Source organism: Oryzias melastigma, linkage group LG2 (genome assembly GCF_002922805.2).
Source record: "Oryzias melastigma strain HK-1 linkage group LG2, ASM292280v2, whole genome shotgun sequence".
NCBI lineage: Eukaryota > Metazoa > Chordata > Actinopteri > Beloniformes > Adrianichthyidae > Oryzias > Oryzias melastigma.
This window is the reverse complement of record NC_050513.1, coordinates 10,709,029-10,733,644: the sequence shown is the minus strand read 5'-3', so window position 1 is coordinate 10,733,644 and position 24,616 is coordinate 10,709,029. Positions and strand designations below refer to the sequence as shown.

Below are 24,616 nucleotides of genomic sequence, written 5' to 3'. Positions count from 1 at the left end.
GTAGATTCTGAAACCGAGAAAAGCAGACGTGCCTTATGCAACACTTTACAGTGGGGAAGTGTTAATGTAATTATCCTAAATAAGCAGATGCTGATGAGAAGGGGCTTTCCAGTTTCAAATGCTAAAGTTTGACCAACCATCTATTTCATTCTCATATATTTGTTCATTCTTATTTCTCCTGTTTCTCCAGTGCATCAAAACGTACAAGTCTGACTGGCACGTGGTCAACTACAAGTATGAGGAGTATTCCGGAGACTTCCGCCAGCTCCCAAAGTGAGTGCGTGACTAATGGGCTTTCGCTGAGTCGTGCATTTACACTGCAATGTGTTAAAATCCCACAGACCTGCTCGATAGTTATCTTCATCATCGTGTATGACCAACAATTTAAAAAGGGCTAAACTGACAATGTGGAGATTTAAAAAATAAAATAATTTTGTTCTTGTTTTACATTAAAAAATACAAAAAAAAGTTTTAAATAAGAAGTTTTATCCATTAACGAGAGATTCCCTCCAGTCCATGTTGGTAATGTTGTGTTTACCTGATGTTGCCTTTTGTTTACAGCCCTGTCAGTGATGTATCCTAAACCCTAGAAAACGGGATATCTGCCTGGGAGCTCCTCCTTCACAACAATGGAGAGCTTCCTGTTTTTGGCCTGCATAAAACTTTGGACTATTCTGGGAGCTCTGTTGATTAAGACTATTAAAACAAAAGAGGAAAGTTCCACAATGCACTGGGTGTCCTTGGAGGAGCCACTGTCAAGAAGGACAGGAACGAGCTTCGCAGATGTCGTGTGCAAAGTTTATAAACAGACAAAACAAAAAAGTCGTTCCCTGGAGACGGCTGGGCCTGGTTCAGGTCAAAGGTCAAACTGCCGGCATGTCACTTAACATTTAGTCAGAGAAACAAACTAAAATAGACTTTTAGGTGTTTAAAAAACAATAACAATTCATTGAAATCTTAAAAGTATTGGATATATAATTATGAGATTTTATGTCAAATATCTCTACTAATACAGATATGAAAGGATTCTCTAGGCGAACACAAATCTCCAAACAGAGCATGCTCATAAAGTTTTCAAATCTTAATTGGAAAAAAAAAATATCCATTGTCAGGAATCAATACTAATTTAAGCCACTTAAGAAGCAAAGAGAAAAGCTGCACAGAAAATACTAAGATGTACTGAATAATTGACGTACAGAGCCTTGGTTGACCTATATGTGTGCTGGACCGGTAGAGGGTTGAGTTAGGGGTGCACAGGTGTGTCTTCGAACTCATACGGCCACCTTAAAGGACATCGTGAAAACGGAAGCATAAGATTGTCATGTGTTTGTAAATGCATCGTAAAGTATTCATAAGGATTGTGTATAAATAATGAACAGTGTTGTACGGTGGCCCTAACCCCACTTTCTACTCAACAGTAAGGTGTGTGTATTAGCATGGAGTATGCATGTGTGCGAAAGTGCCCGTATGACGCCCTGATTGTCTAATTTCTTACTTTCTATCAGTCACATTTATCACGTGAACAGAAATAGCTGGCTCCTAGTGCACAGGATTTGACAAAATTAAAAATCTGTACGACACACCTGCGGATCACCTACTTTCCCTTATGTGTTGTATAAGATTTCCCTACGACCTTTCTTCTGCAGCACGCCCATAGAATACATTTGCACAAACATTTTTACTGTACAGACTCACCTAAGCCTCGTTTCCACTGAGCAGTACCGTCCGGTTTAATCCATTAAACATTACCTTTTGAGGGCCCCCATCACGTTGTAGGTCCATAGAAAAATAGAACAAGTGGAGCCGCTGTAGCCACCCGTTGATTGGCAGATGACGACATTAGAAATAATATAGCGCTTCCGTTTTCCTCTTTATGGCGATATTCTTCTTAGCCGGCCGGAATCTTCTTTCAAACAACATTAAATTCCTATTATACAAGATGTACCAAAAGTAAAGCAATAAACTGATGAGCTCCTGGATGACCTCCATTGCTGTTGTTTTTCTAGTCGTCGCACTACAATGACACGCAAGCGGCCTACACCACACGTGCGTCGTGAAAAAAAACGCTCAGTGGAAGCGTGGCTTAAGTGAGTGGAAACGCTCGCCAGAATTAACTGGTCCGTCCCGTACTACTCTTCCCGTACCGGGCCGCCTGGTAGAAATGAGGCTCTAGTGGTCAACGACATTAATAGTTTGTAAAGGTCTGTACAGGTTAGCCCATTTTTGGCACCCCATATCCACCCATTAGGGCACTTGTCTCTAAGACTTAAGTTATTTGATTATGAAATATTTCTCTTCTGGTGGTTATTTATTTTAAGTCATTAGTCTTATTGTAGATTCTTTGGGTTCAGCTACCAACTTTCTGGTAAGAGATTCAAATCCTAGACTATGACACTACCATGTCATAGGGCTAGGCATTAAAACATTAAAACGTCGCAAGATGCAAAAGGGGATTTTTGTTTCACAGTAGCAATGATAAAATCCAATATTTTAATTCTGAACTGTTTAAAATTTAGTATACAACAGTCAGACACCATAAAAAAACATGAGACAACTTCTTGAGAGATTTGAGGCTGACTGAAAGCCAAAATCGAGAATTTTTTGGGGGCACAGAAAATGCTTGAGAATTGATGTCTAAGCAAAGTTTTTTGATTTTTGAAGGTTTCGTTTTAAATTTGTTAGTAATCTACACAAATGTCACTTAATCTTTGGTCTTCTGTTGGTCCTAAATACAGTAGTCATACTCCAGTGAAATTCTAGCCTAGCTTAAAGTTCCTCTCCAATCATATTTTTTCTATAGTACCCAGTGGTTTTTTAAGTCTCATTGTGCAATTTTTAGAGAAAATCTAAAAGCCATTGTCATTTTGTAAGACATATTCTATGCCCAGCATCAGTAATCAATAATGGGTCAATCCAGTTGTACAGTTTTGAGCCAGAGGCCAGCTCGGACGAGGAAAATGAAAAGAGACTTTGACACGTCCAGTCAGTAGCTCAACATGAGCCCCAGATTTTTCGATTATCCGGTTTTCGGATTCAGTGTGATTTGAATTAAGAAATACTCAGAAACGCAGTTTTGATCGCAAATCATTTTATATAGGTCATTTTATTATAAGGAAAATGCGGCAAGAACATATTAAAAACGCAAGAAGGTGATTTTCATTGGAGTTGGTCTTAAAATATAATGTGTTCTTGTTAAATATGGTCGCAGTTTTGGCCTAAAGACCAGTAAAGTACCATCTGGCTATTGAGTTACAAGTTTGACTCCTCATACAGTCAAATAGGTCACATACATACTTTTAACTGAATCATATAATCGTGGCTGAATGTTTTTTTTTTTTTTTTTTCTTTCAGTAAAATGCCAAGACCTGAGAAACTTACAGCTCATTTGTTTGAGGTGGATGAAGATGTGGAGAAAGATGAGGTAAAAAGGAGCTTCCACCTTTACTTCACCCACTTCCAAATTAGATGGAATTTGTGATGAAAGCTTGCAAGCACAGAAAAAAAAACATTTTCAATGATGGCTGAAAGGGCGTGTTTATGAAAACTAGTGTAAAGTTCTGTGTTTTTAATACTTCCTGCAGGACGCAGCCTCTCTTGGGTCCCAGAAGGGAGGGGTGTCCAAACATGGCTGGTTGTACAAAGGCAACATGAACAGTGCGATCAGCGTGACAATGCGGGTGAGTGTAAAACGCACAAAACTACTGTTTGTCTTTAAATTTCTCATATATTTACTGTCATATAATTGAGGCACATTCAGTAAAAGAATGGTGTTTTTAAACGTACACAGAAATAATTGGACTATATTAACATACATGGTTATTTGCTATGTTTTAAAAAAATAAAAAAATGTATTTCTTAAAGTGTACAAAAAAAATGTAAGGACTTTTGCCTTAAATATGCAGATGATATCTCACTTAAGTACAGCTGGGTATTAGGGATACCATAAAGTAAAGAAATAAACTATAAATATATGATAATAAAGGTTTAAATTAGAAGAAAAAGTCAGCATTTTGAAGAAAAATGTACAATTTTAAGAAGATAGTGATACAATTAGTAATAATAAAAGAAATTTACAAAATAAAATAGTAAATTTATGCTTAAAAAAGTAACAGTTCTACAGAGAAATAGTCACACTTTTTTAAAAATAAAATATTACATTTAGCTTTTAAAATGTCTCAACTAAAGCAAGCGAGCATTTTTTATTTAATTTATGTGGCAGACACTCAGAAAAATCGGATGATGCAATGCTCAAGACTTTCGCTGGATCGGCTTCACTTTTTTCATAAATGTACAACTTTATTTTCGTGAAATAACAAGTTTAGCATTGAATAGCAAGAGAAAAGAGCAAAGAATCTTTGCTTAGGAAGTTGAAAATGTTGAAATACAAAATTAATATTTTTATTTTCGTAAAATGTAGACATTTTTTAAAATAATTTAAGACTTTTTTGCCCTTATACTCTGTTGTTCAATATAAACCTGAGTTAAAAATATTACCAATATATCCTCTGTTATCAGATCATCACTTCCTTCTAGTATTCAATTGTATCATTGCAGTTTTTTATCTAGATTTATTAAAATGAATGTGAGTAGCAAACACTAGTATTAGCATGTGTTGCAAAACATGCTAATACTAGTATCTGCTTATGCGTAGCAAACTATGGTAATAGTTTGTTTAGTCATTTATGTTTTGCTTATTTGTAGCAGACCATGCTAAGTTTGCTAATGCTTGGTTTAGTTATCCGTAGCAAACCATGCTATTGTTTCTTAGTTGTTTATTTGAAGTTTATTCATAGGAAATCAAGCTTCAGAACTTTTTAAGTCATTTATTTGTAGTTTATCATTGTAAATCCTGCTTCAGTAGTTTTTTTGTCATTTATTTGTAGTGTGTTGTAGCAAACCTTGCTATTATTTTTATTTGTTAATTTGTAGTTTATCCATAGGAAATAATTTTAGTGGTTTCTTAATTGTTTATTTGTAGTTTATTTGCAGCAAACCAATCAATTTTTCTAGTTTTTAATTTGTAGTTTATTTGTAGGAATTCATGCTGGGTTTTTTTGTTTGGTTGTAATTTGTTCGTACCAAACCAGGCTTGTTTTATTATTAATTTGTAGATTATTTGTAGGAATCAATGCCAATGTTTTTAATAGTTTATCTGTATTTTAATTGTAGCAAAGCATGCTATTGCTTTGTTTATTTTGTATTTGTAGTTTATTCATAGCTAACCATGCTAATGGTTGTAGTTTATTTGAAGGAAACAATGCTAATGTTTTTTTTTGTCGCTTATTTGTTGTTTAATTGTAGCAAAGCATGCTAACACTTTGTTTAGTTGTTTTACTCCGTAGTTTGTTCGTAGCAAAGCTTATTATACATTTTATCTTTTTATTATTATACATTCGCTTATTTGTAGTTTATTCATAGTAAACCATGCTAACGGTTTCCTTAGTTGTTTATTTGTAGCTATGCTAATGCTTTGCTACAAATAAGCTTTAGCTAAAGATTCATTACTGCCCTCTTGTGTTCAGTTTCATTGTTGCAATTTTGTCTATTACGTTTTCTAATGACTGTTGTTCTTTAAGGTTATTTACTACAAATAAACTACAGCTAAAAAACATCAATACTGCCCTCTAGTGTTCAGCTTTAATATTGCATTTTTTTCTATTGCGTTTTCCAATGGCTGTTGTTTTTTTTTTCAAGCACTTTGAAAAACAAGCACTTCAACAAACTCATAAATGTATGGCTAAGTGTTTTGCCTACAGCTAGGATTTGATCACCACGCTCCTGTTAAGTGGACGGCTCAGCTCCATGATCTACCGCAGCCCTTTAAGCAACAAACAACTGCATCATGCATAGTTTTTTCCTGTTTACAAATACATTTATGGTTAGTTTTTGCTAACAATCGTCCATCCATCACTTCTTCTTCCCTCTTAGTCCTTCAAGAGGAGGTACTTCCATCTGGCCCAGTTGGGTGACGGATCCTACAACCTTAATTTCTACAAAGATGAAAACACCTCCAAGGAGCCCAAAGGAACCATCTTCCTTGACTCCTGCATGGGAGTTGTGCAGGTACCATCACCTGAACGTGGTTCTGAACGCCTTCTATTAAAGATAACCCATTTAATGGGCTGCGTGCAACCTTTCAGAACAGCAAAGTGCGACGCTTTGGCTTTGAGCTGAAGATGCAGGATAAGAGCACCTTCCTGCTGGCTGCAGACAGTGATGCAGAAATGGAGGAGTGGATCAGCACGCTCAACAAGATTCTCCACAGCAGCTTTGAGCAGGTCATGCAGGAGAAGAGGAACGGAGATCTGCATGACGGTCTGGTTTGATTCACGTTTTCTACCCTTTTTTATGATTTTATTTAATATTTTAGCTGCAACACTTTGACTTTTTTAACAGATGAAGAACATGGGAAAACAGACCTTTCCTCAGGAGCTTTTCAAGACACTTTTCAGGTAGTTTATGTATTGAAAGGCATCAACTGTGTTTTACTTTATGCATCTGATGTTCAATTATGCAGAACACGTTTGGAGCTGAGTGGCAATTTGATCATTCAGCCTAATTTTTCAAATATATAAATATTTTTCTTACACAAAGAATTTTACATGGTTTCATCTGTTTTAGCTCAATGGGAGTTTCACTAATTGTAAAATATTGTAAAATCGTTCCCGGTAGTCTTTTAATTATGTGTTTTTTTTTTAGAAAAAAATAAAAAGCATTTTTTTCTTTATTTAAAATTTTAAGAGTACACAATCTGTGGTCCAAAATTCACATGCTAAAACAACATTTTAGTCCTGACATGTGAACAATTTAATCAACAATTAGCATAAAAACAGAAGCAAGAGCAAAAAAAAAAGGAGGGAAAGAAGAAAGCATTTACATCATTTATCTTGTAAAAATGTTAAAAATGCCAAATCTTACTAAACAGTGCTCCATTATTTTTCCTAACAAATCGGTTTTGTTGTTTTTTAAGACTTATTTTCAGCAGGAGTTCATTAGAAATTCCCCTCTGGGTTGGTGCAGAAGTTAGCCTCGGCTAATTTGCCATCTTCCCTTTTGTTTACGCTCACTTCCTCTAGCTTATAGCACCTCACAAACCCAAGCTAACATAAGCGTAGCAAAAAAATAAGACATTAATAGATTTTTTTGTCTGCAAGGGGATGTATCATAAATATAGAGGATCAGGGAGATTATTGCTGTCAGCTGATAAAGGGGAACTTCTAGAAAACATTTTAACAAGAGTCCTCAGGATGCTTTTGCTGGTCCGCACCAGTTCTAAGTCAGGTGCTAGGCGCCAGCTGAGGCAGCTCGCCAGGGGAGGGACCGCTGTCGAGACTGGGGACCCCCCTGGCGGGAGTCGCAGCAGGGGAGATGCGCGAAACACCAGACACGGCCCCGTGAGAAACACGATCCCCCGCCCGGATGAGCCGGACGGGGGATGGGGCGAGAATCTCCCACGGGGCAGGCAGTCACCGCACCACCTGTGGGGGGGAAGGGCGACTGGTCCTCCAGCTGCGACCCAACTTAGTGTCGCTTCCCAAACCTTGCGAAAAAACTCGCATTTATTCATCAGGCGGATCAGGAAGCTTGCGCGTGCGATTTTGTGACATCACAGCGGCCCATTAAATCAAACAGAGCGTCTTTGCGATAGTTTGATTGACAACAATTTAAAAGGAGAAATATTCAGAAATGCAAAAAAAATAAAATATTTTTTTAATTTTGTTCTTTTTCATAAGAAAAATGCCACACATACATGTCACAGCATGATTTGTATCAAAGGGGGTATGCAAGGACTGGATTGATTTTAAAATGTAGCATATATTTCACTACCAGATTTAACTTTAGCTTGTTTTTCCCCTCAGACTGCCAGAGATATTGAATCCAAAATGAGGAGTGAAGCTCGCCTCAAGCTGTTAACTCTGGATCCTGACACTCAGGTGACGTTTGTCTCTTTCACCTGACGCCTTCTATGGATCCTCACTATAAAAAAAAACTCTTCATTTAAATCCCTGCAGAAACTGGACTTCTCTGGGATCGAACCAGACGTGCGTCAGTTTGAGGAAAAGTTCGGGAAGAGGATCCAAGTCAGCTGTCACAACTTGTCCTTCAACCTTCAGGGTTGCGTTTCGGAGAACGAAGACGGCCCCACGACCAATGTGCGTTTTGCTTCCAGTGCTTTTTAGATAGAGCGAGAGTCGGCTCTTCGGATGGATGGCCCTAAATTAAACAGGCATTAGTGGCCTAAAATGTGGGTTGTTGCCATGACATCCAGCCTGGGATTCTCACCAGGCGTCAGCGCCAAGATCCTGCTGGTTTCCTGCCGTCACTCTGTGTGGAAGCAGAAGTCTGCAGGGAGACAGCAGCTATTAGCTTCCACTCTAATACGAGCCACACAAACACTCATGGTAACTGAAACGCATGAATGTATTTGTCTTGACAGCAAATTTTCCTTCCTTTTTGTCTTTTTTTTTTATATTTTCAAAACAAAGGTAGAGCCTTTCTACGTAGTCCTATCCTTATTTGACGTCCAGAACAGTCGGAAGATCTCCGCCGACTTCCACGTGGACCTCAACCACCCCCTGGTGCGACAGATGACGCCAAGTCCCGGGCCGGATTTGCAAATAAACGGCAGCAGCCCTGTGGGGAGCCACAGGAGTACCGAGCTGCAGGAGCGTGCTCTGGAATACCCCACGCAGGGGGTGTTCTCCGTCACCTGCCCCCATCCTGAGATCTTTCTGGTGGCTAGGATAGAGAAAGTCCTACAAGGGGGGATCACCCACTGCACTGAACCGTACATGAGGAGTTCAGACTCTACCAAGGTACATAGCATGTGGGTGTGAAAGTCATTTTGGTTTAAGGGCTGCATTCAACCCGTCTGGTCTCAAGTGGGCCAAACTAGTAACATAAAAGCAAAATTAACTGGTTGTTTTACTTTTTTCTCAGTTGTAAAAAATGTCTGAATCAACCTAGTAGCGTAATCACTTATTATTATTATTATTATTATTATATTTTGGTAATTGCTGTGTCACACCTGATAGTTTTAATAGCAACTTAACATCAGTGAAGCTGGCAGGGAACCTACCCAGACGTAGCAAAGAAATGCTGTTTATTTCTTGATCTCTTGTTATGCCGGTATTTCTTTTCCTTTGCTACCCCTGGTGGCGGAATTGCACATTGCGGCCATTTCTTTAAAGGGTAACCAAACACTAAATCACCTTTTTTTTGGCTGTTGACCTCTACAAATCTGGCTTTACAAGTGTTGGTTGTTGCCAAGTTTTTGCCAAATTAAAATAAACTTATTTAATTCATAAAAATATAGTCAAAAACCGTCTGTGTGCTGCCCCCTATAGATTGAAACGAGGTATTACAGTTGATATTTTTGATTCAGCTGGTGTATGTCTGAGAAGGTTCATGTCATCATGCTGTGCAGCTCCAATATTTAAGCCCCACCCATCTTTGACTCTGTTATGGTCGGTCGTTAGTGTTAGCATGGCTCGTAGCCAGGTGTATTGCCTTCAGTTGTCATAAATCTACTGGCATTATATCCAGCAAACTCTGTCTTGGAGACGGATTTAATGAACGTTTCACTCTGCTTAATACGTTAGCCTTTATTAGCTATGATGCTAGCGGCATTTTACCACTCTCAGACTCGGGTCCCCTTCGGACCTGCAAACCTTCAGCTGCGCCGGCAGTTCTGCAAAAACAGCGTCTTGAGCATTGATATATATTACTGGATTGGCCCTTGCCTATTCGCTGCTATAGACAGAGATGTGCACGCCCAGGCGCCATTGCTATGCATTGAGTTGCATCAACAGAATGCAGCTGTTTCAATGTAAGACATGCAGATATCAACCGCAAAAATCAGGCTAGCTCCCTCATTTTTAACCCATTTTTTACAAACCATGGGTGGAATTAAAGCTTAAAAAGTGATTGATGTTGTTGTAAATTTTTACTATCTCTAAAAACTAAGCTGTAAATAGCGTAAGAACTGTGCCTTCTAGTGTTACAGCTACAAAAAGCTAACCTAACCGTCAATCATAGATCCAAGCCACACCTCCGCCACTCAGTTCGACTCCACTAGCCCCACCCCAATTTTGGCATTTCTCAGATCTGGTCTGAAAATGGAATCAGCCTCCAACTGCCCTGTTTGGTTACCCTTTAAATAAACGTAACTCGCCATCGGAATGGGCTAGAAACTTTCTTTTTTTTTTTTTTCCAACATCCTTATATTTTTTTCTCTTCATGACTGGGCTGGATTTAACCATCTGGCGGACCGGATGTTTAACACCACCTGATTTAAATGAAAATTAATGAACATATTGTTGTTTAGATTGCACAAAAGGTGCTGAAGAATGCAAAGACGGCCTGCAGCAGACTTGGGCAGTACAGGATGCCCTTCGCCTGGGCTGCAAGGTAAACTTAACCCTAATATTAAAAATTGACCCGTTTTCCACACTTGAAAATGGGTCAATTTTGACCCGAAAGTGATAAAGATGAAACGTACTGTAAGTCTTGGCCTTTTTTTGTTTGTAGGTCGGTTTTTAAAGATGCGTCTGGAACTCTGGACAAAAACGCTCGATTCTCGGCTCTCTACAGACAGGACAGCAGCAAGCTGTCAGACGAAGACATGTTCAAACTGCTCACTGACTTCAGAAAGTATGCCTTCCCCCTCCCCCGTCACTTCTTATCCATCTTTGGCTCCCTTTGATATATTTGTAACTGGATTTCCTTCCTCTGTTTTCCCCACAGACCAGAGAAAATGGCCAAACTCCCTGTTCTTTTAGGAAACTTAGATGTCACCATTGATAGCGTGGCTCCGGATGTGACAAGTAAACCCATCTAAACGTGTAAACTAGTCCCTTCAAACCATCTTTTTATCCACTCTTGAACTTTTGTTTGTTTGTTTTTTGTCAACTGTTTATAGACTGTTTCACTTCCTCCTACATCCCTTTGAAGAACTTTGAAGCAAACGGGCCGGGCAGTACCCTCCTAGAGGTCGAGGAGTTTGTTCCTTGTATCGCAAAGTGTTCCCAACCTTTTACCATCTATAAAAACCACCTTTACGTTTACCCCAAACACCTCAAATATGACGGGCAGAAATCTTTTGCAAAGGTACGTACAGCAATGCAGTAAAGATGAAGACTTTTTCTGGCAGCCCTTCTCACATCATCAGCTGATTAGTTTTTGTGTTTAGTCTGAGACCTTTTGGCATCAACCTCCAGCCTTAGATCAGCAGTAGCAGCTTTTGATTAATACTATAATGCAGATTGATGATTGCCACTAGGTCAATTCCATATGGGAGAAGTGCCTGGTTGGGTTTTACTGTAATCTGCCTTGTGTGGTTCCACTCTTGTCTTTAGGCGAGGAATATTGCTGTTTGTATTGAATTTAAGGATTCGGATGAAGAGGAAGCCCAACCACTGAAGGTACATTCACACACATTACATTTCTATTCTTTTTTTAATCCATTTGCATAAGATAGGGATTACACTACAAAAAAATGAAGTTGTTTTATAGTCTTGTACTTGCTGGTCTTGGAGTTGACACCTCTTCTGTTGAGTTTGATGATGTTGCACACTTTCTTTGCTCAATTCCTAAATTTCATATTTTGGTTCAATGTCATTTTGGTCTTCACCTGGTGGAAAAAGTTTGGAATTTATGTAGCAACAATGTAATTAAAATTGTAGTTAATCTTGATTTAACATTCAATGGTTCTTTCTGCAAGTTCATTGGTCTTGAGTTTGGACTCAGCTGTCCTGACTGTAGACTTCACAGTCTTAACTTAGGATCAAGTGTCTTAAATTTTAAACTTTTAAATTAAAAATCTCGATTTTAGACTTTTTTGCTTTGATTTTAGATTCAGCGGTCTTGACTTTGGATCAAGTGTTTTGACTGTGTTCCTAGCACTGTTGACTTTGGACTCAAGGGTATTTGCTTTGCACTCAACTGTGTTTACTTTGGACTTAGTGATATTGACTTTTGACTGAGAAGTCTTGACTTTGAGCAAGTGTCCTGACTTTAGATTCAATAATCTTGACTTCAATCTCAACTATCTTGACTAAAGATTGTGCGGTCTGGACTTTAAACAAGGTTATTGGACACTGGTGATTTGAATTAAACTATCTTGACTTAAAACTCAATGGTCTTCATTTTAAGGTTAACATATTGAAATTAGTCTTGACTTTAGACCAAGTCTTTTTAACTGTACTTGGAAGTCATGACTTTGAACTCACGATCTTGACTTTAGACCAATTGTCTTTATTTTTTGACTCAACAGTCTTGATTTTAGATAAAATGGTCTTGATTTTAGACACAACTGTCTTGGCTTTGGACTCAACGGTCTTGACTTTAGACTAACTTCTTGGCTTTAGACTCAACGGTCTTGACTTTAGGCCAACTGTGTTGGCTTTGGAATCAATAGTCTTGACTTTACACTTAACTGTCTTTGCTATAAACTTTTTGGTTTTGACTTTAGACTAACTGTCTTTGCTTTGGACTCAACGGTCTTGACTTTATTCTCAACTGTCTTTGCTATAAACTCATTGGTCTTTACTTTAGACTCAACAGTCTTAATTTTAACCTTTTGCTATCTTGTTTAGTCCAGATGACTCCTCCTTTACATTGACTTGTTATCCTTACCATGACAATGGTGGACAGAATTACATGTCGTCCAGGGACACCAGTTGAAATCAAAAGCCATTGGAAAAAAAAAGTTTACCCTGCTGTCTTGTGGGTCCAGATGACCCCACTCCCAACGTTAATGTTCTTTGGATAGCACAAGGGTTAAACTCGACTTGACTATAGCCTAAACTGTCCTGACTTTGAACTTCCCAGTTTTGACTTAACACTCAAAATCCTTGAATTTAGGCTCTTAGGTTCTGACTCTTATCCCACTAATTTGATTTGTGTCCTACCATTCACAATTCAACTCTTTATCTTTCTCCAGTTTCAACAAAATGACAAAACTGAGTAACCACTACTTAATTTTGAACTATGTATGCACATACACGTTTACATGCATCTCTCATTCTTCTCTTCTTCCCCAGTATGGCTAACCAGTGTTTTTTTCAACTTTGCTGCAGTGCATTTATGGTCGTCCTGGCAGGCCTTTGTTCACCAAGCAGGCGTATGCAGCCGTCCTGCACCATCAGCAGAACCCCGAGTTCTATGACGAGGTACCTCCACCACCGTTTATAATAATCGCTGTATGTTTATCAGAGGATTTAAAGCATCTGTGATGTAAATGGAATGATACCTGTTTAAAACGTATGTCTAACCCCAGGAAACTGTTCGTTTTCACTCTCAGATAAAGATCGAGCTGCCCACTCAGCTGCACGAGAAACACCACCTTCTCTTCACTTTCTATCACGTCAGCTGTGATGGCAACAGCAAAAAGAAAGACCTGGTCGAGACTCCAGGTTGGCTGCCACTCTCTCTTTTACCTTTCAAAATACTGGAAAATTTATGCAAATATCTGTTTCTGACTTGAACTGGAATCCAATTAACTCAACAATCACATAGCCGTACCTCTTTTCTGTCCTTAGTGGGTTCAGCTTGGCTGCCTTTGCTAAAGGATGGGAGCAGAGTCATTGTGAATGAACAGCAGCTGTCTGTGGCTGCCCATCTTCTACCAGGGTACCTGAGCTCCCAGGATGGTTCCAACAAGGTAAAAAACATTTTATCAACACCGGACGAGTCATTTATAAGAATTCTTTCTGACACTGATACTTTCTTACTCTTTCTAAAGGCAAACATTTTAGTGTTTCCCCTTTTCTCTGTCCTTGATGCCTTTCATTACTAAGAAGTAGAGATCCTATTAGTGGTGATTGGATTGGGAGCCTCCGGGGGCTTCAGGAGGTTCCAGCACAGATATGCCCTTGAAATGTGACGTTAAATCCTTTAAATCGGTCAGCAGCAACCACACAGCTGAATTCCTGTTTCTGCATTTTGTTTGGTCTGGGATAAGAAGTGGTTTACTGCAAATTTGACTGCACCTGCAGCACAAACCAAACTCTGCAGCAGTTGGGGAGACAGAACAGGTCAATTGGTTGGTCAGGGGTTTAAATCCCAGGCTATACAAACATCGTGGCTCCTAAAAAACAAGGTACCTGTAAACCTATGAACATAACGGACATTTGACGTCCGTTCTTGAACGCGCGTCTAGCCCGTGGTGTTTACACTTTTCTTTTTTAGTAGCGTGTCTCCGCCACCTAACCCAGAAGCTAGGTGCTAGAAGTGGTGAAAATCTTGTGAAACATCAGGAGTGTAGCCTTGGTTTGTCTTTATTTGTAGAACAAGCACAGACATCGTCAGGGTCGTTGCTGTGTCTGGGTTCACCAGATATACAAATCCAATGGCAATCAGAAGTGTTGACTCGAGTCACATGACTTTGACTTGAATAGGACTCGAGTCAAAAATTTGATGACTTTATACTTGACTTGGACTTCAACAACAGAAACTTGGGACTGGACTTGGACTTTAACAGCAGTAACTCATGACTTGACTTGGACTTCCAAAGTAGTAACTCGGGACTTGACTTGGACTTTATCAGCAGTAACTCTGGACTTGACTTTGACTTCAACAGCAGTAACTCGTGACTTGACTTGGACTTGAACATTGACTTGGGAATTGACTTGGACTTCAACAGCACTAACTTGGGACTTGACTTGGACTTGAACAGCAGTAACTTGGATCTTCACTTGGACTTCAACAACAGTAAATCTTGACTTGACTTGGACTTCAACAACAGAAACTCGTGACTTGACTTGGACTTCAACAGCGGTATCTCGTGACTTGACTTGAACTTCAACAGCAGTGCCTCAGGACTTGACTTGGACTTCAATAGCAGTAACTCATGACTTGACTTGGAATTCAACATTAACTTGGGACTTGACTTGGACTTGAACAGCGCTAACTTGGGAATTGACTTGGACTTCAACAGCAGTAACTTGGGACTTCACTTGGACTTGACCAGCAGCAACTTAGGACTTGACTTGGACTTTAACAGCAGTCATTTGAGACTTGACCTAAAATTGAACGGCTATAACTCAGGACTTGACTTAGACTTTAACATCAATAACTCGTTACTTGACTCGGACTTTAGCCCCCTGACTTGGAAAGACTTGCTAGTTTCCTCCAAATCCAAAGATTAAAAAGTATATTGACAAAACTAGCCATGCAGCCTCTTTGTCTGTTTTTCTTACATATGTGTCGGCACAGCGTCCAAACAAATAATGCCCACGTTGGTGTGAGCTAACCAATGTTAGTAAATGTTTTTCACTATTGTTATTAAGTTTTGGTATAAAAGTTAGGAAGTTGTCAACAAAAAACAAAAATGGGAAAAAAGAGAAATCATATTTAAAACAGAAATGTTAAATGTAGAACTAGATGTTGTACTCATACATATAATCACTATACATTTTACATTCTTCTTGGATTCAATATTCTTGCAAAATATTGATAAATAAATACTATTCCTGATATTACTCTGTTGTTGAGAGGACTGGAAGCATTCAATGAGTTGGAGGTGACTTGACTTGGCTTGGGACTCGACTTGGAATTACCTGCTGTTGACTCAGAACTTGACTCGAAAGCAGTGACTTGTGACTCTTTGAATTCTAATGCTTTAAATTAGCTGAGTTTTCGAGTCCCGTATCGGTCAAATTTCAACGGGGTTTAGCTAGCAGTGTGCATTGTACATAGAGCCTAGAAACAGTTTTAAAACTTGCGTAACTATGTGTGAACGTGAGAGTTTTGAACATTTAAACGTTTATGGAGACTTTTAATTTAAGAAGTGGCTTCTTGAACGTACATTGTGTACATAGCTCAAATTAAATGTTCCTGGTCTCCATCCATCTTTAATATAAAATCTCATACTTTTTTAAAGTTCTACTTCCATTTTGTTGTCTTCTGTTGTCTAGTTGTGTTTGGTCCAAACATTGTTAGACATAAGCCTGGTTGTGTGCTTTAAAAAAATTGAATTTGTGTTGTCATTGCAGCAGTCTGGCTCAGACATTAAGTGGGTTGATGGAGGGAAACCGCTCTTCACAGTCTCAACCCATCTTGTCTCCACAGTTTACACTCAGGTACACGCCCATACCTACTTTCGGTTTAAAACGTGGAAATTTGACTCAAATAAAACGTCTTTTCAACAGGATCAGCATTTGCACAACTTCTTCCACCACTGTCAAAGTGTGGAGATGTCGGAACAAGCTTTAGACGGAGGGCTTGTCAAATATCTGAAGGTAAATGAGAATGTTTTTTATCTCAAGATTTAATCTTCACCCGTCTAATATTTGTCTATGGTCTCTTGTAGAGCCTTCACGCCATGGAAGGTCACGTCATGGTTAATTTTCTGCCCACCATCCTCAACCAGCTGTTTTGTGTCTTGACCAGAGCCACCCACGAAGACGTGGCTGTTAACGTCACCAAGTAAGAAGCAGAAATCGCTTAGTTGGGGTTTAGGGCTAACATTCTAGCGCTAGTGTTGACATTCCTTCGACTATCGGACCTCTTTCACCGTTTACACAATTCCAATGTATTCTGAAGTTTAGAAACGCATTCTTTCACTAATTTGTAATATTTTATGCTAGCAATGCGTGCAAAGACGATATAAAAAGACAAAAATTTCTCCTGTGTTTGAGAGTCCCACTTGTACCTTTATTTTAGGGTCATGGTCCATGTGGTGGCACAGTGCCACGAAGAGGGGTTGGAGCATTACCTGCGATCTTATATTAAGGTGCCACTTGTCGTGGATTTTGTGAATACGTCTGTAAAAGCTCAGATCACTGACTTAGATTCCTCGCTCTTGTCAGTTTGTGTTAAAGCCAGAACCTTTCTCCTCCACCTGTGTGAAAACGGTTCACGAGGAGCTGGCCAAAGCCATGACCGCCATTCTCAAACCATCTACAGACTTTTTAACCAGCAACAAGATTCTGAAGGTAACCTCAATTTATGTTTCTACCCTTCAAACAGCTATTTTTATTGAAGCCGGGTTTTTTTTTTAACAATAAAAGGAAATTTAAAGAAGTCGTCTTCACCTATAAGTATTTCATGGACCGGTTTGCTGTCAACCGATCTGTACGAGGCTAAAATTGGCATTTGATTGAGCCAAACCAAACCAAGTGACTTTAGAACTGGTTCTAAGTAAATTCAGAGGTAGTTTGAGCTGGTCTGACCAAAAACTGGATTATATATGTTCATCCAGTGTGTCATGTTGGGGAATGTAGCTTGAAATGCGTCATCTTTTACTATCCACCATTTTTTATTATCTGGTGCTCAAAATACAGTATCTGGTGCTCACCATTTAGTATCTGGTGCTGCTTTAAGAAGGATGCTGATACGTTTTGATTGACTGATGTGACATATGTCAAAAATGAGTTTGATCCAGCAGTTTTTCAAAATAAAACATATTCAGAATCATTTAAATGAAACAGAAAAAATGTATGTTGTGTTTTTGTCTGTTTTATCGACCGTGGTTGTTGAGTACTAATTTAGAGGATTGCTTTTGTTTTCACACGTACATATAACCTGTTACTTTTATTTGCTTTTCAGCATTCCTGGTATTTCTTTGAAGCTCTGGTTAAGTCGATGGCCCATTTCCTCATCGAGAGCGGTAGGGTCAAGGTAGGTCTGTTGGTGTCTCTTACCTGAATATTCATACATCCTTTATTGAAATAAAATGGTAAAATTCATTTTACTTAATTATCACAATATGAAGCACTGCAACTGCAGCTCATATACAAGTTGCTTTTACCCACAAATTCAAAGTCCTTTTCTTTTGGTGAGTTAAGAAATATTTTATCTTTTTATTCTTGAATGGGCATGACCTGCATATTTGATCCCACTATGAAAACACCGCAATCCACGTTTATATGATACTGGCAATAAATCTCTAAGTAAGATCGATAAGTATCGCCGAACGAAATATTGCGAGATATCGTTGAATCAAAGTTTCCCTACATGCGCTAATAAATAGTAGAAAGCACAGTATCGTACACTAACTCTAACCTAGTACCAGTTTCCTTACACAGTATTGTATCCTAACCCTAGCCCATTACCAGCATCCTAACACAGTATCGTACCCTAATCCTAGCCCAGTACCAGTATCCTAAGACAGTACCATACCCTAACCCTAGCCCAGTAACATTTTACTAACACAGTATTGTATCCTAACCCTAGCCCAGTACCGGTATCGTAACACAGTGTCGTATTATATCCCTAGCCCCGCACCAGTATCCTAACACAGTATCGTATCCTTTTCCTAACCCAGTACCAGTATCATAACAAAGTATCATATCCTAACTCTAGCCCAGTACTAGTATCCTAACACAGTGCCGTACCCTGATCATAGCCCAGTACTAGTATCCTAACACAGTACCGTACCCTGATCATAGCCCAGTAGCAGTATCCTAACACAGTAACGTATCCTAATCCTAGCCCAGTACCAGTATCCTAACACAGTATCGTACCCTAATCCTAGCCCATTACCGGTATCCTAACACAGTACCGTATCCTAATCCTAGCCCAGTACCACTATTCTAACACAGTATCATATCCTAATCCTAGCCCAGTACCAGTATTCTAAGACAGTACCGTATCCTAATCCTAGCCCAGTACCAGTATTCTAATGCAGTACTGTACCCTAACTCTAGTACAGTATCGGTACCCTAATCGGGGACCAGTTTGTGTCCAGTACCAGTTCCGGGCCGGTATTGCATCCGTTGTCTGGGTTAGAGTACTGGAACTGCGTTATGGTACCGTCCATGTAGTAAGGACCAGTCTGCGTCTGGAGGGTTGCGGACCCTTGATTTTACCAACAGCCAGCTTTTAAAAAAATGGCGAGTTGGTGACACTCAAACGTATATTTATGACTCCAAGTGGTCGTTAACCAGAGATCAACATGTGAGGATTTGGGAATGAGAATGTGTTGGTGTGAACGTAGCTCCAGGTTTACGGGGACCTGAGTTAATAGCGTTGATTTCCTGCATCCAGCTCTCCAGGAACCAGCGTTTTTCCGCCTCCTACCAACACGCCGTGGAGACCCTGGTCAACATGCTGATGCCGCACATCACCCAGAAGTACAAAGACAACCTCGACGCCTCTCGGAACGCCAACCACAGCCTGGCGGTTTTCATCAAGGTTCTTTTTCTCTTCTGTTTGATTTCAACCCCTCTGACTGGATTCAAGAAACTCAAATGTTTCTTCTAGCGCTGCTTCACCTTCATGGACAGAGGCTTCGTGTTCAAGCAGATCAACAACTACATGAACTGCTTCGTGCCTGGAGACCCAAAGGTTTGCAGACTTTTACGAAAGAATTCTACTGAGTGTTTAAATAAAACGCCGCTCCTCTTGTGCTCCTTCTAGACTCTATACGAGTTTAAGTTTGAGTTCCTGCGGGTGGTCTGCAGCCACGAGCACTTCGTGCCTCTCAACCTGCCCATGCCCTTCGGAAAGGGCAGAATCCAGAGGTATCAAGGTGAGGGATACCTGTCGCTGATTTACACACCATGTCTTCACTTAAAATTAACCTGCAAAAAAACATCTGCAGATCTCCAGCTGGACTACTCCTTGACCGACGACTTCTGCCGGAACCACTTCCTGGTGGGCCTGCTCCTGCGGGAGGTGGGAGCGGCGCTCCAGGAGTACAGAGACGTCCGCCACATCGCCATCCAGGTCCTCAAAGGGCTGATGATCAAACACACGTTCGACGACCGCTACGCCACTAAAGTAAGCCCCGCTCGAACGCCTTCGAACCTCCCGAAGTTTTTGCTGAGCTGGGATCCTTTTTTTTGTCAGAGCCAGCAGGCCAGGCTGGCCACTCTCTACCTGCCTCTGTTCGGCCTGCTGCAGGAAAACGTTCACCGACTGGACGTTAAGGATTCGGCTCCGCCCAGCAGCCACAATGTAAGCCTAATTGGTAGTTTGGTAAATGTGGGAGAAAGAAACTGACTTGATTGTGTTCGCCAGAACACGAGGGAGGACTCTCTGGTGGTTCCCCAGAAACCCGGAAGCTGCATAGAAAACGCTCTGCACAAAGACGTGTTCGGGGTGATCTCTGGAACAGGTGAGCGCTCTCCTACCCTTTTGGACCGCCGTCAACGAGACATCTAATGAAGTCATAACTGCTGTGTTCTTCAGCGTCTCCTCACAGCTCCACCCCCAACGTGAGCTCCGTCCACCACGCAGACTCCAGAGGATCGCTGGCCTCCACCGACTCAGGAAACAGCCTTATGGACAAGAACAACTCTCTGGAGAAGGTAGGAAGCATCTTCACCTGCAGAACTGCTCATGTGTGCTTATAGAAAGCCATTACTACAGTCATCTTTGATCTATTTAATTATTATTATGCCATTTTTAGCCTAATTTTTTTGTCTGCTTGTGATTCACAGCATTTTGAATAATTTTAAGCTCAATTTTCTTAATATATGTCTTGCATAATGAGAAAATTGCCACAAGAACATGTTAAAAACACCAAAAACACAATTTTCATCAAAATACGTCTTTCTTTGTCAGTATTTTGTTATTTTTCTCCAATTTCACTCAAAATTAAAGCAAAATTATTCCTGACTTCACATCTAAAACACTTTATTCACCTTTAACATTTGGCATGATTATAAGATGTGAAGCAACTTACTGAGATTTTATTTTTTTGCGAAGTTAATAAAAAAGAGTTGTCCTCATTTCTTCTAATGTCTTTCGAGAAATTGTGATTTTTTTAGCATCTTGTAAGTTAAGTAAACTCTTTTTACAGTACAGAACAAAAACAAAAATGATGGTTATGTTGCAGCATAGAATGAAAAAAAAAAGCTTAATTGATTCAACAAAGGAGAAATCTCTAATAAAACACCAAAACGAATATAATAAATAACACTTAAACAATACAGTTACTTTAAATAAATAAATACAAATAATTAAAATTATCACTATTATTATAAAAATGAGCCTTTGTTAGTAATAAATCATTCTTAAATGGGAGTGAACCTGTAAGGTAGAATTCTATTTTGGAGGAAATAAAGAAAAAAAAAACGGCCACCACTAGAGGGCAGCAGAGCAGCTGTTCCATGTAGTACTCCTTCTTTTCAACTAGGTGTCACTGTAATTTAGATAATCATACTATACTGATAGGTGGCTCAATACACTAATGCAGCTTAAAAATGTTGATTTATGTTGAGTTACCAAATTTTTCCATCTGGTGACAACCGAATAAGTTTAATGAAACATGTTAACAAATTACTATTTATTTTTTTTCTAAATAAATAATTTAGAAAGTTTTTTTTTGTATAATGATTCACAGAATACTATTTTATTTAATGTATTTTACATTAAAATTTGATTTTAATTAATAAATCAAATGTTTCCACACAAATCTATTTTCAACTTCCTTTTTTTTCTTCAAAATAAGAGACTTTCCAACTCTAAATAATTATTGGTTATTATTATATGGAATGAGAGTATTATAGAGTATTGCGTATAGTATAGTTAGCTTCATCAATAAATAAAATAAGGGTATTTCTTTGACTAAATGAGGAGAAAACAGCCCTTCAAAAGAAAAGTCGCTTGAACGTTTTGGGGTTTCTGAATGTTACGGTTTCACTTTAAGACTTGTTTATGATTTTCCATCACTTGCACTCTTGGATGCCGACTCGCCCCCCATCAGAAGTCCAGCGCTCCATCTCCCTGTCAGCCGGCTTTCCAATTAAACGAGAAGTTTTTGAGGAGGCACTCTGTCAATTGGCCCCCGCTCCTCCTCCACCCGAAGGAGGAGCAAGCTCCGCCCCCAAAGCGGGCCACGATGGACTTCTCCCTCCTTGCCGTGCCCCTGCCGGATGGCGGCAGGAGTCAGGATGGGGAGACTCCCGCACAAGTACCCCTTACAACCCCCTCCTCCATCACTTCTGGGTCATACTTGTACAGAGTTCAGACCGATTCCTAAAAAAGATTTCCACCATGACACTAAATGAGAAAGAAATCTGTACAATAATATCCAGAGTTTTGTCTTCTGAGTGTCCCACTTCAGGGAGTTTGGCAGTTTCCATTTCTCTCTTAAAGCCTGCAGACTTTTCTCCTCCTTTTGGTTGACGTTTCTCTGAAGTGTGACTTCCAGAGATGTCTGTGCTGCTACTAAAAGCTTTTATTTTGTTGTTTCCTGTTTCATCTGCACGGTCGTGGCTCAGCAGAACCAGAGCGCATCGACTGCTGGAAGCGCCGTGCTGCGCAGCGACAAGCTAGACCGAGACGAAATCAAAAACCTCCTCATGTGCTTCCTGCACATCCTCAAGAGCATGTCAGAGGGTGAGTGTTTATCGCTCTCCACAACAAGGTGACGATTTTTTAAATATTTTTACTCTAAGCTTCAATTCTGTTTTCTTCAGAGGCTCTTTTTACCTACTGGAACAAAGCCTGTCCTTCAGAGTTGATGGACTACTTCACATTACTGGAGTAAGTGCCGTTTCTTTGGTTTGGTGTGACTTTTTCATGTAGCTGAAGGTTAAAAAAAAAGCAAAGTTTTTTACTATTTTTTACTTTTATGAAATAATTTACCAAACTGTGTTTTGGTGAGCTTCAATTACATCTGAGAATCAAAGTTTCATACATCTATGAAAAGATATACATCTCTATTTTGGAATGTTTAGGTTTTTTTTGTTTGTTTTAATTGCAGTAATATTTAAAAAGAACATTTCATGACTCAAATACGAGTACTGTAGTTTCCAAGGTATTAGTCTCATCAGAGTACAAGTCTTTGGCCGAATCTGAATTCTGTCCCTATGGCTTCTCCCTACCACTACATGTAGCCCTCCAAACAGAGAGCTATGGAAAAATAGTGTCTTCAAGTCAGTAAGTCTCACTGCAGTGCAAGTCTCTCTGGAAAATGAATCTTTCTGGAGTATAAGTCTCATAGAAAAACAAGTCTCTCTGGAGCACAAGTCTCTCCGGAGTACAGGTCATTCCAGGATACAAGTCTATCCGGAGTACAAGTATCTCCAGTGTACAAGTCTCTCCAATCTACAAGTCTCTCTGGTGTACAAGTCTCTTCAGAGTACAAGTCTCTCCGATGTACAAGTATCTCTGGTATATAAGTCTCTCTGGAGTGCAAGTCTCTCCAGAGTACAAGTCTCACCTGAGTACAGCTCTATCCAGGGTACAAGTCTCACTGAGTACAAGTCTCACTGGAGTACAAGTCTCTCCAGGGTAAAAGTGTCTCTGGAGTACAAGTACCTCCGGTGAACAAGTCTCGCCGGAGTATAAGTCTCTCTGAAGTAGAAGTCTCTCCAGGGTACAAGTCTCACCGGAGTACAGGTCTCACCGGAGTATAAGTCTCTCCAGGGTACAAGTCTCACTGAGTACAGGTCTCACTGGAGTACAAGTCTCTCTAGGGTAAAAGTCTCTCGAACTACAAGTATCTCCAATGTACAAGTCTCACCAGAGTATAAGTCTCTCCGGAGTATAAGTCTCTCCAGGGTTCAAGTCTCTCTGGAGTACATGTATCTCCGGTTCACAAGTCTCCCCAGAGTATAACTCTCACCAGAAAGACTTGTACTTTGGAGTATAACTCTCGCCGAAGTACAAGGCTCTCAGGAGTACAAGTCTCTGTGAGGTACAAGTCTCTCCGGAGTACATGTATCTCCGGTTCACAAGTCTCCCCAGAGTATAACTCTCACCAGAAAGACTTGTACTTTGGAGTATAACTCTCGCCGAAGTACAAGGCTCTCCGTAGTACAAGTCTCACCAGAAAGACTTATACTCCGTAGTACAAGTCTCACCAGAAAGACTTATACTCCGTAGTACAAGTCTCACCAGAAGGACTTATACTCCGTAGTACAAGTCTCACCAGAAGGACTTATACTCCGTAGTACAAGTCTCACCAGAAGGACTTATACTCCGTAGTACAAGTCTCACCAGAAAGACTTGTACTCCGTAGTACAAGTCTCACCAGAAAGACTTATACTCCGTAGTACAAGTCTCACCAGAAAGACTTGTACTCCGTAGTACAAGTCTCACTAGAAAAACTTATACTCTTGAGTACAAGTCTCACCAGAAAGCCTTATACTCCGGAGTACAAGTCTCTCTGGAGCACAAGTTACAGGAGGCAAAATAAAAAGAGGAAAAAAAGACCATAAAAAAGAAGAAAAAAACATATATGTGTTGCTCTGGAGTATAAATCACACAACTTTGGAAAAAACTGAGACTTATACTCCAGAATATTTGTTATATAAAATGGTTTTTATTTTATTTATATTTTAAAAAAAAATAAATTTATTATATAATTTTTTGTCTAATATCTTACCATATTCATCCTTTAAGTTAATAAAATTTTCGTTTTTTTTGTTAAATGCAGCATAATATTTTAAATTGTAAAGTAGTGTACACTTACTGTATATTTACTGTACTGTATAATACGGTACGTTTTTACTAGAAGAAATATCTCAAAGTCCCACTCCGATTCATTGTTTGATCTATCGTAAAGCGTTCCCAGTGCTCTTTTCATTTTGATGTATCGAGCAACCCCGCCCCCCCCTCCCCCTCCCTTTTGCTGAGAGCTCTCTGTTTACACGTTGTATTTTCTTCTCCTGATTCACAACAATTTGAAAAAAGAATCACTCAGAAATGCATTTGAAAG

General features: G+C 39.6%; 1 protein-coding gene across 1 annotated transcript in view; it reads left to right on the top strand.

The window, feature by feature from the left end:
* dock9b (dedicator of cytokinesis 9b) overlaps positions 1-24,616 on the top strand; it is a gene marked incomplete in the record, with an annotated part of 63,273 nt that overhangs the window by 22,687 nt on the left and 15,970 nt on the right. Inside the window, 32 exon segments of the mRNA XM_024294234.2 lie at positions 191-273; positions 3,352-3,421; positions 3,582-3,677; positions 5,929-6,063; positions 6,141-6,315; positions 6,397-6,452; positions 7,860-7,934; positions 8,013-8,153; positions 8,487-8,816; positions 10,328-10,410; positions 10,531-10,653; positions 10,747-10,826; positions 10,922-11,109; positions 11,358-11,423; positions 13,080-13,172; positions 13,304-13,415; positions 13,542-13,663; positions 15,996-16,082; positions 16,152-16,241; positions 16,313-16,428; positions 16,666-16,735; positions 16,812-16,937; positions 17,551-17,622; positions 18,991-19,137; positions 19,207-19,290; positions 19,363-19,474; positions 19,547-19,725; positions 19,795-19,902; positions 19,966-20,062; positions 20,137-20,255; positions 22,176-22,290; positions 22,371-22,437. Coding sequence (XP_024150002.1) covers positions 191-273; positions 3,352-3,421; positions 3,582-3,677; positions 5,929-6,063; positions 6,141-6,315; positions 6,397-6,452; positions 7,860-7,934; positions 8,013-8,153; positions 8,487-8,816; positions 10,328-10,410; positions 10,531-10,653; positions 10,747-10,826; positions 10,922-11,109; positions 11,358-11,423; positions 13,080-13,172; positions 13,304-13,415; positions 13,542-13,663; positions 15,996-16,082; positions 16,152-16,241; positions 16,313-16,428; positions 16,666-16,735; positions 16,812-16,937; positions 17,551-17,622; positions 18,991-19,137; positions 19,207-19,290; positions 19,363-19,474; positions 19,547-19,725; positions 19,795-19,902; positions 19,966-20,062; positions 20,137-20,255; positions 22,176-22,290; positions 22,371-22,437 — 3,617 coding nt within the window.